This window comes from Oncorhynchus masou, chromosome 1, assembly GCF_036934945.1.
Source record: "Oncorhynchus masou masou isolate Uvic2021 chromosome 1, UVic_Omas_1.1, whole genome shotgun sequence".
Classification (NCBI taxonomy): Eukaryota; Metazoa; Chordata; class Actinopteri; order Salmoniformes; family Salmonidae; genus Oncorhynchus; species Oncorhynchus masou.
In genome coordinates, this window is record NC_088212.1 from 49,926,153 (window position 1) to 49,945,759 (window position 19,607).

The 19,607-nt window shown below is 41.4% G+C and overlaps 1 protein-coding gene across 1 annotated transcript; it reads left to right on the forward strand.

Moving 5' to 3' along the window:
- The first annotated feature begins 15,136 nt into the window (after positions 1–15,136).
- prdm12b (PR domain containing 12b) lies at positions 15,137–19,499 on the forward strand. Its single transcript, XM_064988173.1, has 5 exons — positions 15,137–15,353; positions 16,668–16,858; positions 17,063–17,218; positions 17,641–17,755; positions 17,907–19,499. The coding sequence occupies exons 1-5, from the start codon at positions 15,137–15,139 to the stop codon at positions 18,338–18,340; spliced, it is 1,113 nt and encodes a 370-aa protein (XP_064844245.1). The 3' UTR covers positions 18,341–19,499.
- Positions 19,500–19,607: the final 108 nt, after the last annotated feature.

A 19,607-nucleotide genomic window follows, 5' to 3' on the forward strand; every position in this document is an offset into this window, starting at 1 on the left:
ACAGGAGGGGACTAAGCACGCACCCCTGAGGGGCCCCCGTGTTGAGGATCAGCGTGGCAGATATGTTGTTGCCTACACCTACTACCTTGGGACGGCCCGTCAGGAAGTCCACGATCCAGTTGCAGAGGGAGCTGTTAGCTTAGTCAGGGTCCTTAGCTTAGTCATGAGATTTGAGGGCACTATGGTGTTGAACTCTGAGCTGTAGTCAATGAACAGCATTCTCATGTAGGTGTTCCTTTTTGTCCATGTGGGAAAGGACAGTGTTGAGTGCAATAGAGATTGCGTCATCTGTGGATCTGTTGGGGCGGTAGGCAAATTGGAGTGGGTCTAGGGTTTCTGGGATGATGGTGTTGATGTGAGCCATGCCTAGTCTTTCAAAGCACTTCATGGCTACAGACTTCATTTAGGCAGGTAACCTTTGTGTTCTTGAGCACAGGGACTGTAGTGGTCTGCTTGAAACATGTTGGTATTACAGCCTTGGCCAGGGACCGGTTGAAAATGTCAGTGAAGACACTTGCCAGTTGGTCAGCACATGCTCGGAGTACATGTCCTGGTACTTCGTTTGACCCGGTGGCCTTGTGAATGTTGACCTGTTTAAAGGTCTTGCTCACATCGACTACGGCGAGCATGATCACACAGTTGTCCGAAACAGCTGGTGCTCTCATGCATGCTTCAGTTGTATGCGTGCTTTGAGGCAAGCACAAATCATTTAGCTCATCTCGCTTCCCATTGTAGTCCGTAATAGTTTGCAATCCCTGCCACATCCGATGAGCGCCGGAGCCGGTGGAGTAGGATTCGATCTTAGTCCTGTATTTACTCTTTGCCTGTTTCATGGTTCGTCTGAGGGCATAGCAGGATTTATAATAAGTGTCCAGGTTAGAGTCCCACTCCTTGAAAGCAGCATCTCTACCCTTTAGCTCAGTGCGGATTTGCCTGTAATCTGTGGCTTCTGGTTGGGGTATGTACGTACGGTTACTAGGGACAACATCATCAATGCACTTATTGATGAAGCCGGTGACTGATGTGGTATACTCCTCAATGCCATCGAATGAGTCTCGGAACATATTCCAGCCTGTGCTAGCAAAATGGTCCTGTAGCTTAGCATCTATGTCATCTGACCACTTCCGTATTAAACAAGTCACTGGTACTTCCTGCTTTAGTTTTTCCTTGTAAACAGGAATCAGTAGGATAGAATTATGGTGAGATTGACCAAATGGAGGGTGAGGGAGAACTTTGTGCGTGTTTCTGTGTGTGGAGTAAAGGTGGTTGAGAGTTATACATGTAACATGCTGGTAGAAATGAGGTAAAACGGATTTAAGTTGATTCCCTACATTAAAGTCCCAGGCCACTAGGAGTGCCGCCTCTGGATGAGCAATTTATTGTTTGCTTATGGCTTTATACAGCTCATTGAGTGCGGTATTAGTGCCAGAATCGGTTTGTGGGGGTAAATAGACAGTTACGAAAAATATGGATAAAAACGCTCTTGGTAAATAGTGTGGTCTACAGCTTATCATGTGATACTCTACCTCAGGCAAGCAAAACCTTAAGACTTCCTTAATATTTGATTTTGCACACAAGCTATTATTGACAAATAGACCACAGACCGCCACCCCTTGTCTTTACCGGAGGTAGTTACTCTGTCTTGCCGATGCACGGAAAACCCAGCCAACTATATACAGTGCCTTGCAAAAGTATTCGGCCCCCTTGAACTTTGCCACATTTTGCCACATTTCAGGCTTCAAACATAAAGATATAAAACTGTATTTTTTTGCGAAGGATCAACAACAAGTGGGACACAATCATGAAGTGGAACGACATTTATTGGATATTTCAAACCTTTTTAACAAATCAAATACTGAAAAATTGGGCGTGCAAAATTATTCAGCCCCCTTAAGTTAATACTTTGTAGCGCCACCTTTTGCTGCGATTACAGCTGTAAGTCGCTTGGGGTATGTCTCTATCAGTTTTGCACATCGAGAGACTGACATTTTTTCCCATTCCTCCTTGCAAAACAGCTCGAGCTCAGTGAGGTTGGATGGAGAGCATTTGTGAACAGCAGTTTTGAGTTCTTTCCACAGATTCTCGATTGGATTCAGGTCTGGACTTTGACTTGGCCATTCTAACACCTGGATATGTTTATTTTTGAACCATTCCATTGTAGATTTTGCTTTATGTTTTGGATCATTGTCTTGTTGGAAGACAAATCTCCGTCCCAGTCTCAGGTCTTTTGCAGACTCCATCAGGTTTTCTTCCAGAATGGTCCTGTATTTGGCTCCATCCATCTTCCCATCAATTTTAACCATCTTCCCTGTCCCTGCTGAAGAAAAGCAGGCCCAAACCATGATGCTGCCACCACCATGTTTGACAGTGGGTATGGTGTGTTCAGGGTGATGCGCTGTGTTGCTTTTAAGCCAAACATAACGTTTTGCATTGTTGCCAAAAAGTTCCATTTTGGTTTCATCTGACCAGAGCACCTTCTTCCACATGTTTGGTGTGTCTCCCAGGTGGCTTGTAGCAAATTTTAAACAACACTTTTTATGGATATCTTTAAGAAATAGCTTTCTTCTTGCCACTCTTCCATAAAGGCCAGATTTGTGCAATATATGACTGATTGTTGTCCTATGGACAGAGTCTCCCACCTCAGCTGTAGATCTCTGCAGTTCATCCAGAGTGATCATGGGCCTCTTGGCTGCATCTCTGATCAGTCTTCTTGTATGAGCTGAAAGTTTAGAGGGACGGCCAGGTCTTGGTAGATTTGCAGTGGTCTGATACTCCTTCCATTTCAATATTATCGCTTGCACAGTGCTCCTTGGGATGTTTAAAGCTTGGGAAATCGTTTTGTATCCAAATCCGGCTTTAAACTTCTTCACAACAGTATCTCGGACCTGCCTGGTGTGTTCCTTGTTCTTCATGATGCTCTCTGCGCTTTTAACAGACCTAATCACTATCATTATTTGGGTCTGTTCGGGTATCTCTAAATCCTTTGCGTCTGACTCGTTAAAGAAATCATCTTTGTCCAATTAGATGGTGAGTAATCGCTGTTCTGACATCCAGAAGCTCTTTTTGGTAATAAGAGACGGTGGCTGAAACATGTACAAAATAAGTTACAAACAATGTGAAGAAACACGAAATAGCTCAATTGGTAAGGAGCCCGTAAAACGGCACCCATCTCCCTCCGGCACCATTCTATTCCATGAGATGTTTTAGATGTTTCTACAACTTGATTGGAGTCCACCTGTGGCAAATTAAATTGATTGGACATTATTTTGAAATGTACACATCTGTCTATATAAGGTCCCACAGTTGACAGTGCATGGTCAGAGCAAACGCCAAGCCATGAGGTCGAAGGAATTGTTTGTAGAGTTCAGAGACAGGATTTTGTCAAGGGACAGATGTGGGGAAGGGTACCGGTCCCCAAAAACACACTGGCCTCCACATTCTTAGATGGAAAAAGTTTGGTACAACCAAGACTCTTCCTAGAGCTGGGCGCCCAGCCAAACTGAGAAATTGGTGGGGAAGAGCTGTGGTCAGGGAGGTGAACAAGAACCCTATGGTCACTCTGACAGAGCTCCAGAGTTCCTCTGTGAAGATGGGATAACCTTCCAGAAGGACAACCATCTCTGCAGAACTCCAATCAGGCCTTTATGGTACAGAAGCCACCCCTCAGTAAAAGGTACGTGACAGCCTGCTCTGAGTTTTCCAAAAAGCACCTAAAGGACTCTCAGACCATTAGGAACAAGATTCTCTGGTCTGGTGAAACCAAGATTGAACTCTTTGGCCTGAATGCCAATCATCACGTCTGGAGGAAACCAGGCATCGCTCATCACCTAGCCATTATCAATCAAATGTATTCATAAAGCCCTTTTTACGTCAGCCAATGTCACAAAGGTCTATACAGAAACCCAGCCTAAAACCCCAAACTGCAAGCAATGCAGATGTATAAGCACGGTTGCTAGGAAAAACTCCTAGGGAGGAACCAGGCTCTGAGTGGTGGCCCAGTCCTCTTCTGGCTAAGCCAGGTGGATATTATAACAGTACATGGCCAAGATGTTCAAGCGTTCATAGATTACCAGCAGGGTCAAATAATAATAATCACAGTGGTTGTAGAGGGTGCAACAGGTGAGCACCTCAGGAGTAAATGTCAGTTGTCTTTTCATAGCCGATCATTCAGAGTTCGAGACGGCAGGTGCGGTAGAGAGAGAGAGAGTCTAAAACCTTGTCCGGGACAAGGTAGCACGTCCGGTGAACAGGTCAGGGTTTCATAGCCTCAGGCAGAACAGTTGAAACTGGAGCAGCAGCACGGCCAGGTGGACTGGGGACAGCAAGGAGTCATCAGGCCAGGTAGTCCTGAGGCATGGTCCTAGGGCTCTGGTCCTCCGAGAGAAGAGAGAGAGAGAATTAGAGGAAGCATACTTAAATTCACAAAGAACACCGGATATGACAGGAGAAATGTTCCAGATGTAACAGACTGACCCTAGCCCCCGACACTTAAATTACTGTAGCATAATTACTGGAGGCTGAAACAGGAGGGGTCGGGAGACACTGTGACCCCATCCGACTATACCTCCGGACAGGACCAACCAGGCAGGATATAACCCCACCCACTTTGCCAAAGCACAGCCCCCACACCAAAGTACACTAACATCCCTACGGGGAAGCATGGTGGTGGCAGCATCATGCTGTCGGATGTTTTTCAGCGGCAGGGACTGGGAGACTTGTCAGGATTGAGGGAGAGATGAACAGAGCAAAGTACCGTGAGATTATTAATGAAAACCTGCTCCAGAGCATTCAGGACCTCAGATTGAGGCGAAGGTTCATCTTCCAACAGGACAAAGACACTAAGCACACAGCTAAGACAATGTAAGAGTGGCTTTGGGACAAGTCTCTGAATGTTCTTGAGTGGCCCAGCCAGAGCCCGGACTTGAACCTGATCAAACATCTCTGAAGAGAACTGAAAAAGCTGTGCAGCGAAGCTCCCCATCCAACCTAACAGAGCTTGAGAGAATTAACAGAAAACAATGTGAGAAACTCCCCAAATACAGGTGTGCCAAGCTTGCAGCATCATACCCAAGAACGCTCGAGGCTGTAATCGCTGCCAAAGGTGCTTCATCAAATTACTGAGTAAAGGGTCTGAATACTTATGTAAATGTGATATTTCAGTTTTATTTGTAATACATTTGCTCAAATGTATCATGATGGGGTATTGTGTGTAGATTGATGAGCGGGAAAAAACGATTTAATCAATTTTAGAATAAGGCATAACATTAAAAAAATGTGGGAAAAGTCAAGGGGTCTGAATGCTTTCTGAACGCACTGAACACACTCAATCGGATTGAGTTGCAGCTGTCAGTGAAAAGCTTCTAAGATATGTCTTTAGATAATGTGTCTTGAGTATAATTTAAAATGTTAAGAGGAAGAGGGGTGTGTGGTGAAGATATGGTGCGTCTCTATCCAGAATGCACGCACATGTAGGAAAGTGCCCATTTGGCAATTACTGTTTTCTCTGTCATTTTTTTCTTCATCAAGGAAGTCTTTTTTTAACATCCATTGCGACTCATAGTTCCTCAGTATTTGAAAAATCTTTCCAACACTTCTGGCCTCGATATTCACCATGCCTCGGTATGAAAGTGCAAAATATCATGATCTGATGAACCCATATATCAAGTGTAAATGTCTTTAAAAAAACTGTCCCGAGGTCACTGGCACATAGGCTAGTTGATAAAATGTTCCAAGTTCACTAGCAACAGCTTCTGGACACCTAGTGATGATTTGATACAATGTTGCACTTTACTAGCAATAGCTCAAGCCAAGACGGATAGAAAAGGAGGCATACAGGGGGAAGTAGAGAGATTCATTTTCTTTAGGATATTTTGTACTGTTTTTATTTGTCGGCTTTAGGCCTATGTATTTTACTTAGTTGTCGATGGAAGTTATAGGCCTACTGCTGCATTGGCTATAGGCTATCTCTGAGTTCAGTGTGTCAATGTCTCCATATGGCAGAGGCCAGTGCTCTCCCCATACTTGAATTTTTACTTCAGATTTGTATGATTAACCACGTGACAATGATTTTGAGAAATGAAAACGTTACTATTGAAATGAAAATGTTAGACAAAAATATGCATATAAAAATAATCCGAACTGGCAAGCAGATCGGTAGCTTTGGTAGGATAAATTGTAAGCTTCCCCAAACTTGAAACTCATGAGCGGCCTATGTATGGTCTTTACTATTACACCCATTTAAACCTCTTAGGGATCCCTTACAGCTAGAATCCCGTTAACGGGATCAATTGGACAACATCCGGTAAATCGCAGAGCGCGAAATTCAAAAATACTAAATTGGTAATATTAAACATTTATGACAATACAAGTGTCTTACATCATTTAAAAGCTTAACTTCTTGTTAATCCAGCTGCTTTGTCAGATTTCAAAAAGGCATTATGCCGAATGCATACCATGCGATGATCTGAGGACAGCATACAAAAGCATGAAAAACATTTTCCAACCAAACAGATGCATCACGAAAGTCAGAAATAACAATAAAATAAATCACTTACCTTTGAAGATCTTCATCTTTTTGCAATCCCAAAGGTCTCAGTCACACAGTGAATGGTTGTTTTGTTCGATAAAGTCCTTCTTTATATCCCAAATGTGTCAGTTTATTTGGCGCATTTGATTCAGAAATACACCGGTTCCAACTCGCCCAACATGCCTACAAAGGATCTAATAAGTTACCTGTAAACTTGGTTCAAACATTTCAAACAACGTTTCTAATCCAACCTCAGGTACCCTAAAATGTAAATAATCTATAAAATTTCAGATGGAATAAACTGTTTCCAATACCGGAGAAAAACAAAGAGGAGCACGCTCTCATTCACGCGCACCAAAAGACTAGAGTCCACCTGAGTGACACTTAGAAAGAATACGACTACTTCTTCATTTTTTAACAAAAAAAACATTGAACAATTTCTAAAGACTGTTGACATCTAGTGGAAGCCATAGGAACTGCAATCTGGGTCCTAATAATTATGCTTTCCCATAGAAAAGCATCGGAAAATCCAATGACCTCAACATTTTTTCCTGGATGGATTGTCCTCGGGGTTTCGCCTGCCAAATCAGTTCTGTTATACTCACAGACATTATTTTAACAGTTTTAGAAACTTTAGAGTGTTTTATATCCAATACGACCATGCATATGCATATCCTAGCTTCTGGGCCTGAGTAACAGGCAGTTTACTTTGGGCACCTCAGTCATTCAAACTTTCGAATACTGCCCCCTAGCCTTAAGAAGTTTTAAAAAGACATATGAACTTGCAAGCGCGTGCACACATAAGGAGGTCCTGTGAAAAAAAATGTCTGCTTATGGAAATCAAAGGCCAGTTCAACTGATTCATTCTAGCGCTGGCCCTGGTTGGAAATGTGGCCGATTCGAATCCAGGGCCAGCGCTGGAAAAAAATGGGTGGAATTGATCTGACAACTGCAGGGCTGTTGGCTTCCCATCCTCAAAACATCCTCCTACTGTTGCGTCCTTGAGCATGGCCCTTAAACCCCACAACATGCGTTCCATCTAGGGGCACTGCACTGCAGATTGAACCTGTGCCCATCTCAACTGGTTGAGAATGGAGCAGAAGACCCATTTTTGTTGTTCGCTGTAACTAGTGGACAGCGTTTAATTGTATGGTAAAGAAGTCAACCAGAGTTGACATGAGCCATCATTCGAACAAAGAGATGCCTCCCTGGTCACCAGTGCATATTTCCAAACTATGTTTGCATATAATGACAATACATTATAAAAACTACGCAGATATTATTTTGTCCATTATTTAATTTTTATTAAATTATATTCTTAGCCTTAACCATTTTATAATAGTAGCCTTAATTCAGAAATTTAACCATTTTTGTTCAGTGAAGAAGAAACTCTAGGGTTCTGATCAAAGAAACCTATAAAAGGATTCTAAACGCAGCAAAAAAAGAAACGTCCCCTTTTCAGGACGCTGTCTTTCAAAGATAATTCGTAAAAATCCAAGTAACTTTGCAGATCTTCATTGTAAAGGGTTTAAACACTGTTTCCCATCCTTGTTCAATGAAACATAAACAATTCATTAACATGCACGTGTGGAAGTGTCGTTAAGACACTAGCGGTTAACAGACGGTTGGCAATTAAGGTAACAGTTATGAAAACTTAGGACACTAAACAGGCCTTTCTACTGACTCTGGAAAAACACCAAAAGAAAGATGTCCAGGGTTCCTGCTCATCTGTTTGAACGTGCCTGGGGTATGCTGCAAGGAGGCATGAGGTCTGCAGATGTGGCCAGGGCAATAAATTACAATGTCTGTACTGTGAGATGCCTAAGACAGCGCTAGAGGGAGACAGGACGGACAGCTGATCGTCCTCGCAGTGGCAGACCACATGTAACAACACCTGCACAGGTACAGGATGGCAACAACAACTGCCCGAGTTACACCAGGAACGCACAATCCCTCCATCAGTACTCACACTATCCGCAATAGGCTGAGAGAGGCTGGACTGAGGGCTTGTAGGCCTGTTGTAAGGCAGGTCCTCACCAGACAACAGCGGCAACAATGTCGCCTATGGGCACAAACCCACCTTCACTGGACCAGACAGGACTGGCAGTTTTGTCTCACCAGGGGGCGATGGTCAGATTCGCGTTTATCGTCGAAGGAATGAGAGTTACACCGAAGCCTGTACTCTGGATTGGGATTGATTTGGAGGTGGAGGGTCCGTCATGGTCTGGGGCGGTGTGCCACAGCATCATCGGACTGAGCTTGTTGTCACTGCAGGCAATCTCAATGCTGTGCGTTACAGGGAAGACATCCTCCTCCCTCATGTGGTACCCTTCCTGCAAGCTCATCTTAACATGCCAGCCATACAGCTCATTCTGTGTGGGATTTCCTGCAAGACAATAATGTCAGTATTCTGCCATGGCCAGCGAAGAGCACGGATCTCAATACCATTGAGCACGTCTGGGACCAGATGGATTGGAGTGTGAGGGCTAGGGCTATTCCCCCCAGAAATGTCCGGGACGATGCAGGTGGCGTTTTGGAAAAGTGGGGTAACATCTCACAGCAAGAACTGGCAAATTATGGTGCAGTCCATGAGGAGGAGATGCACTGCAGTACTCCATGCAGCTGGTGGCCACACCAGATACTGACTGTTACTTTTGATTTGAACCCCCCCCCCCTTGATCAGGGATACATTATTCAATTTCTGTTTGTCACATGTCTGTGGAACTTGTTCAGTTCATGTCTCAGTTGTTGAATCGTGTTATGTTCATACAAAAATTTACACATGTTAGGTTTGCTGAGGACTTTTTTTTGTTGCTGAGTTTGTATAGATCTAGGGTGAAAGCAAGCAATAGAACCCTTTTTGGTTCTATACTGAACAAAAATATAACATTAACATTGAAAGTGTTGGTCCGATGTTTCATGGGCTGAAATAAAAGATCCCAAACATTTTCTATAAGCAAAAAATGCTCATTTCTGTCAAATTTGTGCATAAATTTGTTTAAATCCCTGTTAGTGAGTGTTTCTCCTTTGCCAAGATAATCCATCCACCTGAAAGATGTGGCATATCAAGAAGCTGATTAAACAGCATTATCAGTACACAGGTGCACCTTGTGCTGGGTGCAATAAAAGATCACTCAAATGTGCAGTTTTGTCACACAATACAATGCCACAGATGTGAGGGAGTTTTGAGGGAGTGTGCAATTGGCATGCTGATAGCAGGAATGTCCACCAGAGCTGTTGCCAGATAATTTAATGTTAATTTCTCTACTATAAGCCACCTCAAACTTCATTTTACAGGATTTGGCAGTATGTCTAACTGTCCGAACAACCACAGACCACATGTAACCATGCCAGCCCAGGACCTCCACGTCCAAATTCTTCACCAGTGGGATTGTCTGAGACCAACCACCCCAACACTTGATGAAACTGGGTTTGCACAACCAAAGAATTTCTGTACAAATCAGGAAAGCTAGTCATCCTCACCAGGGTCTTGCCCTGACTGCAGTTCCGAGTCTTAACTGACTTCAATGGGCAACTGCTGGAGAAGTGTGCTCTTTACGGATGAATCCCGGTTTCACCTATACCGGGGAGACAGCGTGTATTGAGTCGTCAAGGTTGTGAGATTGACCCATGGTGGCGGTGGGGTCGTTGTATGGGCAGGCATAAGCTACGGACAACAAACACAATTGCATTTTATTGATGAATGCACAGATATACTGTCACCTCATTTTTCAGAATGATAATGCACGACCCCATGTCTCAAGGATCTGTACACACTACCTGGAAGCTGAAAATGTCCCCGTTTTTCCATGGCCAACAGATGCATATCTGTATTCCCAGTCGAGTGAAATGCATAGATTAGGGCCTAATGAATGTATTTAAATTGACTGATTTCCTTATATGAACTGTAACTTCTTGGAAATTGTTGCATGTTGCGTTTATATTTTTGTTCGTATAAGGAACCTTTTTTCTAGAATGTAGTGCTAATATAAGAAAGGTTATGGTTGTTGTGTCTAGCTAAATTTGGCCACTTTGATGTAGCTATAACCTAAATGGTATTTTAATATCAGGGAAAATTGGCCTTAATTTGATTGATTTTATGTTTTGTTAGTGTGGTTATGTCGTTCAAGTTGACCTAAAATGACTATGTAGCAATGCATAGGCTTCCGTTGACCACGCTTATTTAATAAATATGAGGACAGACATTTACATTGTTTTGTGTTAGCCAAAAAGTTTCTACTTCTGTCGTTTTATTAATATACCAATAGTTTCGTAACTTGTAATCTCTTGAATGGTTGTCAATTGTCAATCATCTAACTAATTAGTGTTGCAAAATAGGCTACTACTACATGTCAAATTACCAATGGTCTGTTTGGTATTTTGAAATTGTAATTTGTATTTCCTAAAGGCTGAAAATTCACTAATTCAAACTCTTGGCAGGCAATTTCAACCATAATTATGCTATTAAAAACCTACTTCTGATAAATACATCTCGAGCTGTGTGCCTTGCACTCCCTTCTTCAACCATTCGTTATTTCTTGTTACTCTATAGTGAAAATAAGAACCTACTAACTCAGCCACCTGTGATTACACTTAGGCCTATCCTTGCCTCGTGGGGATGCGCATCGATTTGTTTCATGTAGTAAAATGCTCTTTAAACCTTTCCTTGGTGCGCTTAATAATTCAATTTTAACTCTTCACAAATTTGAGCACATGTGCTTGGTCTCTAAACACTATTGTTTCTGTCGTATTCAGAAGTGTGCCACAAAATCTGGGTGTATAATTTAATTGAACAGGGAGCTTATTGTGCACTAATTTCTCGTGTGTCGCAGACACCATCCTTTATTCAGATGGAAACCTAAAGTGCATTTGATATGATAAACTCCAAAGCGGTTAGAACCAGAATGCATTATCCATTCACATTATCGCCATAATGAAGCGAAACGCGAGATTGGACAAGAGGCTTTCTTTTTGGATTATTAAGACTGTGCACATGTCTTCGCTTGGCTATGGATCAGTGTTGGATGAATTAGTATTTAGCATTATTGTATGCATACGGTAAATTACTATGTTTACATTATTGGTGATATTGTGTTGGTTGGATTGTGTTGGATATTAGGCGGGCCGTTGGAACCCAATTTGAGTGTGCCATTTGGGTACATTCCCATAACCACTTATGTGATGTCGCAACCTTTTACAAAACGTCTATTAATGCTTTCTGTTTGCTTTAGAGCCCTCTATTTCTTTCGTTCTTTTCAAATCCTCGTCTTCACATAGCCTGTAAGAAACCTACATTTTTGTATCCTATTCTTTCTCTCTCAAATAATCAGCCGTGTGCCAAAAGTGTCCCTCTTGTTTTTACGCGTGCCAGTCACCTGCTGTCTCCCTTAGCCGCCCTCATTCTCTACCCCCGTTTAAAGAAGCTTGCCTTTCTCTTACCAATTCTTTTGACTTTCAGTAGTCTGTTTCTCTAAATAGATTCAGATTGGGTACATATTGAGTTCCCATTGTCTCTCAAGGGCTGTACTAAGCTAATTAAAGTTTATCCTACCAAATAAAAAAGCATCTCCTGGCCTCGCTCCTGTTAAATTCGCCCATCGCTTTCCAGCCAAACTCCCCCATTTTTACCCCATGGAAAAATCCTCTGTTCATCGAGTCAAATCAATTGAAAAACATTTGCAAATCTCCATTATTCGTGGATTTTTGTCTTTCTCTTTTCACAAAAGCCACAGAAGCAGCTTGCTGCTTTGTGCAACTGAGCCGCGCAGGGAAGCTATGAATTCTAAATAAATTACGCATTGGGGTACCTCTCTTTTATCTTTCGGTGTAGCCTACAGCTTTTATTTATTTTCACTTTATTGTTTGCAATAAACTTTTACACAACACTAATAAGACATCGTTTTAAATGTGTCTGTTTCTGCCTGAGTTTAGTTGCCCCTAAATATGGACTAATTCGCTGGTAAATTAATTGTATGATATCCGCGCAATCACTTATTCTATAGCATATCCAGGTTATTTTCTCTTCACAATTAAGTACATTTTGTATTAATAGTTGTATGTAGCATAAAGTTGTTTGTTTCAGTAGGTTAACTGGGTCGTGATACTGCCGCTCGCATAATCTGTGCCCATGGGAGTTTTACAAAAACACTTGTTGAAATTCAAGCGTCCAAATTAGCAATATCAAACTGGAAATGGTCTGTTGTTGCCAAAGAGAATTTGATAAATCATTAGTAACTACTCCAATGTACTCTGATAACGTTGTGTGCGTGTGCGTTTGTGTGGCTAGCTATAGTTCTCCAAAACATGCAAAACTAGACACTCCATAACATGTTTAGTTTAGTTTCCTGCTGTATGCTAACTCAAATTCGCCAAGACAACTTCATTAAATGTTGTATGAAAATGTTGTGCCAGCATATTTTTCCCTATATCTATTTAGGGATTTCATGAATGTATCTTAACTGCAGGTCCTTTTATTTCATATGTCTATACCTTCCCTTTTACATCGATGATATTACAGACCAATAATAATTGTACGAACTAAGCTACTGTTTACTGGAAATATCAAATGTAATTCTTACTGCTTATTCATAAGGTCTATTTTTATATTTCTTCAATATCCTAGATATTGTCCATCCCTCCCGGCGTATTTCTTGTTCAACTGTCTAAAATCACATTTCTTCGAGTGCAATAAATGTTAAACTGCAATAAATATAAATCAATCTCAATGTGTGCAAATCCTATTCAAAAGCGTAGAAAAAAATCCCGAGAAGAAAAATCGAGGGGGGGCCTAAAAAGCAGGTGTTGAGCAGTAATCTCTTTTCGTGCCCTGTCACTCACCTTCGTTTTCCCTTGTCACTTTGTCGCATGCAGCCTTCTCACTTCGAGCGCCTTTCTTCATTTTCATCTAAAAAAAAAAAAATCTCGTCTTGCACTTGTAAGACCCCAACCTGGTCCAGATTTCCCAACCATCCCCTTGTATTTATCCAAATAAAAGATGAGTGCATCGATGTCAAATTGCTCTCAAAACACCATGAAAGATTGATTTGCAGCACTTTCCTTTCAGCTGACATTATTGCGAAGAGAGCAGAATAGGGAACCCGCGAGCTTGGATGGAATAAAGATGTTCTCTCTGCTGGAAAAGGGGGAAAACTACCCATTTACTCCCAGTCCATCAACCCTGAAAAACAGGAAAATAAAGAGCCATGTCTATTCAAAGAGAGTCCGGTACACCTCTTAACACTGTCACAATTCTTAAGGCTTTATATTAACATTCATTAATATTTAAGGCAGGGATGGATAGCTGAATCTGCCATCGCATAAATTGCTTCTCAAATTCAGTAATGTTATTAATTGGCTTAGGGCAGGGCTGTGAAGGGAACGGTTTTGTTAAGCCTGTTTCTATTGGTGTAGACTTTCTAAAGTTCTACTTCCATGAGTGTAAAAATGACTGCAATATTCCCATTTTCACTTGTGATGCATAAACCTATTGGCTATAGGCCTACATCACTTGACATAATCTAGATCATGTAGGCCTGTAGCCTAACCTACTCATTTAGCAAGTAAACAATTTGTGACCTTATTTGAGTCACTGTAAATTATGTGGTTAGATTTGCACTGTAATCCTACATGTAGATGATGCATAGATTATTTAACTTCTTACTTGTTCCGTTTATATTTGAAAGAAATACAGGCTAATTAGCCCAAATACATAATTTCGCATGTATGTTATGACTGCTATGTGATTGTGCGTCTGCGACGCAGGTTACACTTGCTATAGGCTATAAATTCGACTATTACTGTATAGGCTAATAACAACGTGCCATGCTGAAAATGTATGTAGTGTTGTATAACCTACTATTTAATGATTCTGAACAAAGTTATGGTCCTTTACAAAAAGTAATTGTTGCCTAAGTGTAATTGGTCATATTCACAGTCAATGAGGCAAAACGTTTATTTTCTCAATAGACTAATGCTCTGAAGTAAAATCATTTTAACTCAGAATTATTCCAGTTATTATCTTGTTTTTTATGCTAAACTAAGTTTGTCTTTATTTTGCTGCCTTGGGTTTTTCCCCTGCCCGGAGCATTTTGGGGCACGCTACTGCTGCTGCAGCGCAAGACGCCGGAGGTTGGTGAGAGACTGGTGGACTGAGCTTGTTATTCCTCGGGCAAGGTGGTTGTATTTCTCACCATTAGACACCGCAGTTAACAGTCCCGTTCCCTTGACACACACCTCCCTCCCCTGCCCCCCTGAGGATTGGCCACTCAATAAAGAGCTTGGCTTTTTTCTGGTAGAACAAGGCTCCAGAACATAAGGGGAGGGTCATTAATAACTAATTAGAGGGGGTCACACCAGCAGCATATAAAGACTACCAGGACTTTGAAAAGGCGAAACATTTTAAAACTTCAGGCAGCAAAGGAGGACGTGTATTTGGCAAATAGCCTAGTCTGAAATTGTTGTGCATATAAGTATTCGTTTATTTTTATATGTGTGTGTGTTCCATTTATTCTCCATACATTAAAAAAAGGCAGATGGACATCTGAAGTTGCGCACCGACTAGCCTACTTATATTTCGCATTTTTTAGATAAACCTCACAGATTTGTGGCACCATGGGTTCCGTGTTGCCCGCTGAAGCATTGGTGCTGAAGTCTGGATTTAAGCAACAGAGTTTGTCTCTGTCTGAAATTATCACCTCGGACATTCTCCATAGTTTTCTCTATGGTAGATGGAGGAACGTGCTTGGGGAACACCTTTTGGAGGAGAAGATAAACGTCAGTCCCAAAACAGCTTTCACCGCAGAGGTCCTTGCGCAATCATTCTCAGGGGGTGAGTCAATTGGATGTTTCATTTCGAATTATGCAGGCCTTTATTATTTGTATCCTTTCAACTGTTTCCATGTCTTTGTCCACGTATAGCCTGTTTATATATTAGTATGAAGTAAGACAAAGTTACACATATTTTTTTGATATTATTGAGTTCCGTTATTTTGAATTTCCGCGGCGACTCTAAAGTGTGTTGATAATGTTTTACGTAATTCAAGTGTTGAAATGCCGTCTGTCTAGAAACAGCATATAGTATAACTGTGAACTATAAGTGATCAAATTCACATAGCCTATGGGCTTACAGAATTTTCCAGAAAACCCTTTCTAAACTTTTGTTTTAGTCCACATGCACTTTTTCCTTGAATTCCATTGATTTCCATTCCATTAAGCGTATTAACCGTTTAACGACATGATCCCACGTAGCATATTTAGGGACTCGTTTAGGATCGCGTGTAACTAACTGATGGTGACTTAAACAGGGATATTAAATTAATTTGGTTAAAGTTGTGCTTGACCAAAGAAAGTCTCCACACAGACCACGGACTTTAGAGGGAAAGAAAAACCCTTTCTTTTAAATGTCCCAGGTTTTTATCTTGCATTCAACAATCTCAGAAAAGCCTCACTCCCCGGCTTTGGCAACTATTACACGGCCAGCACTTTTCTCTTTCAGTCGACTTTAATAAAGATGGGTGTTCCTCCGTTAATATGCGGCGAAGGCTAATTCTATTGCTATTCACACCATTTCAGCCGTTTAAATCGCCTTTCCATTTTTCCCCCAGAAATTCCAGGCCCTTTTAAAGAAGTCATCATTTCATTGTTCCTACATGTGTTGCTACAAAGTTTTTAAGTGGATCATGAATGTGGAATTATAAATTTCTTTCCACTTGCAAATGCAAGCCTATAATGTGTAAGGGCCCATCACATCAAAAGCATAACAATTTGCTGCTTTCAGGTTGGAAAATGAGCTTTTAACCCTTTTCTGCTTAGGCTCAAATTAAATTTCACTGGTTTTCATACCCTAAATGATTAGGCACCCAATGAACAGTGCTTGTATAAAATTGAGTTTATAAAAGACAAAGACATTCTGTGGTATTTGTAACAATACTAACAACATTTGTTGTCAACTGGGGAAAATTGATGGCCCACAATATTCAATATCACCTTTGTGAAAGCACTGATTTCTGCTGCAAGGAGCAATTTCATAGGAAAGCATTGAGACCAGTGATGGCAATTGCAGCATAGACAACTGAAATGTTGCATGATGTTGCTACAATACAGGTATATGTTATCATGCTAAATGTCCCTCTCTGTTCCCTAGAGGTTCACAAGCTCTCCAGTCTGGTGTTGCCAAGTGAAGTGATAATAGCCCAGAGCTCCATCCCTGGCGAGGGCCTAGGAATCTTCTCCAAGACCTGGATCAAAGCTGGGACAGAGATGGGGCCTTTTACTGGCCGAGTCATCTCTCCTGAGCATGTGGATCTCTTCAAGAACAACAACCTCATGTGGGAGGTAAGCAAAGGTGGAGTGTGCATGCATGTTGCAGAAAAGACACTGGTAGGTCATGTACAGGCTTACTACACCCCAATGCTAGTCATTTAATAATTGTTTGACACATACAACCAGATACACATGAAAATAATAAATAGGATAGGATCAGGTTATTGCTTGTATGGATATAGATAGACACTCCATTGTTTTTGTGTGTTCCCTTAGGTGTTCAATGAGGATGGTACTGTGCGCTACTTCATTGATGCTAGTCAGGAGGATCACCGCAGCTGGATGACCTATATCAAATGTGCCCGCAACGAGCAGGAGCAGAACCTGGAAGTTGTGCAGATTGGCAGCAGTATCTTCTACAAAGCTATGGAGGTGAGTTTGACCCACAGAACTAGAATGAGTAGAACGTGGATCCTCGTTCAAGTCAATGATTCCTCTCTATGAGATTCAATTTCTATGGCTAGACCCCCTAGAACAGCGTTATTTCATTACATTGTTATTATTATCATGGCTACTCACATTATTACATCAATATGCACTACATTCTACTTCTACATGATATTGTACTAATAATAAAACAAATGTTATACTAATACTATATTCACAAGAAGTTGTCTTACAGACTCAAATGAGCTGGGCTCTTTGTGTGTTTATGATTCTTAGTAAATTAGTCAGTCAGTCCATCAGTCAATCAATCAATTAGGCAGTTATTGCTTATGATGTATTGTTGTGTTGTTTCTGATGTTATTGTTATTCCATAAAATTCATGTATTTTGTATGTCAACCCTCCGCAGACCATTCCCCCCGACCAGGAGCTGCTAGTGTGGTATGGAAACTCACATAACACATTCCTGGGGATACCTGGAGTTCCAGGAATAGAGGATGACCAGCAGAAAAAGAGCAAAACCGGTGAGTCTTTAGTCGGAAACGACTTGGGCCAAAACATGCAGATTGGTCTTTCACTATCACTTTCTGAAATAGGCTGCCAAAGTTTAGATGTATTTATTTCATGTACAACATCGAGATGAGTCTGACTCTATTCTCTCTCTCTCTCTCCTAGATGAGTTTCATATTTGCGACGGCTCCACCTCCTCGTCCTCTGCCCTGCCTACCACCGCTAGCCGGATGCGCTGTGTCATCTGCCACCGGGGCTTCAACTCTCGCAGCAACCTGCGTTCCCACATGCGCATCCACACCCTGGACAAGCCCTTTGTATGTCGCTTTTGCAATCGGCGCTTCAGCCAGTCGTCCACCCTGCGCAACCACGTGCGCCTGCACACTGGCGAGCGGCCATACAAGTGCCACGTGTGCCAGAGTGCCTACTCTCAGTTGGCAGGACTGCGGGCACACCAGAAGAGCGCCAGACACCGGCCCGGTGGTGCTGGGGGAGTGGTGGTGGGCCTCCACCAGGCACACTCCCCCCCACCCCCCCAGATGACTACGGTGCCCCACCCAGCCTCTCTGGTGCACCACATCCCCACCATGGTCCTGTGAAGGAAAGCCTTGTACATTCATTCCAATAGGCACATCCCCTCGACAGTGATGATCGTACTGCAAAATGTGATGCTTTTCTACAAGTCTGCACTTCCTTGCACATATTTGATGTAAATTAACTGGCTGTAGTGGTGTCACTGTTAGAGCTACTGGCAAATGGACTTTCTGATCACATATAATAGTTTGGCCCTCACAATTTCTTTTTTACAATGCACTATGTAGGACGAAGGTGATCTGGGTACTGGAATTCTGTTAACTTACTGTCAAAAATGTAACTAGACCTGATGTTGTCACTGTGACCGTTCTTGTGAGATTAAGTTTAATCTCTGTGTATTAATCAACTGTGGATGTCCACAGTTGATTAATATATATATATATATATATATAGATATATATTTGGGTCCATAATATACAGTACTGTATGTAGTGTATTGATTGGTCATGCCAGGTACCGTCATACTGATAACATATAGAAATCCATTTATTTTATAGATATTTAAAAAATCTATAGGTCATGTTCTGAATGGTTTAACATTTTGAAGTTATTGGAAGTTATTTTTCACTCTTACCAGTGCATGGGACAATATTGGGATGTTCTTGTACATCTTTAGAGGTACTGTATCTGGGAGGCAAATGTAGTTCACTTTTGTTTGCATGCAGTTTTTTATTTATTTTTTTGAAAAAAAATGCTATTTGTTTATTTCCACCTGAATGATGTAGCCCAGGCTGACAGTCAAATTGATTTGTACAAACAAGATCTGGGTTTGGGAGTACATTCACATGTTCATAACATTGATTAACTCATATTTTTGACTATTGTAACAAGAATTGTATAATTTGCCACCGTAATGGATGAAAGATAATTTGAACTGGTCACTTAACAGGATTTTCCAGACTCTCCCAATAACCATTAGCTTTGTTGTGTCCCAGTCAGGGAATAGAATGATTCATGACATGTAAAAACACTATATAAGATGTAAATATAATCCTAAAATGTACTCTATTTCCAGAATTATTGAACAGTCACTTTATCTCTACATGTACAGTATGTATAACTTAAATTACAAAGCGGGGTGCAGTGTATTACCTATACTATGTTTGCATATATAAATTACTTTGTATTTTCACCTAGTACTCCAAATAAATCATTGTAACCTTCCTTGTCTTCTGGTAATTGTCCCATGATTATAACTGTTTATATCATACAATCTCTCAATATATAATTTAACTGTACCATATACTGTATGTCTAAATTCAGTTTCCCTTA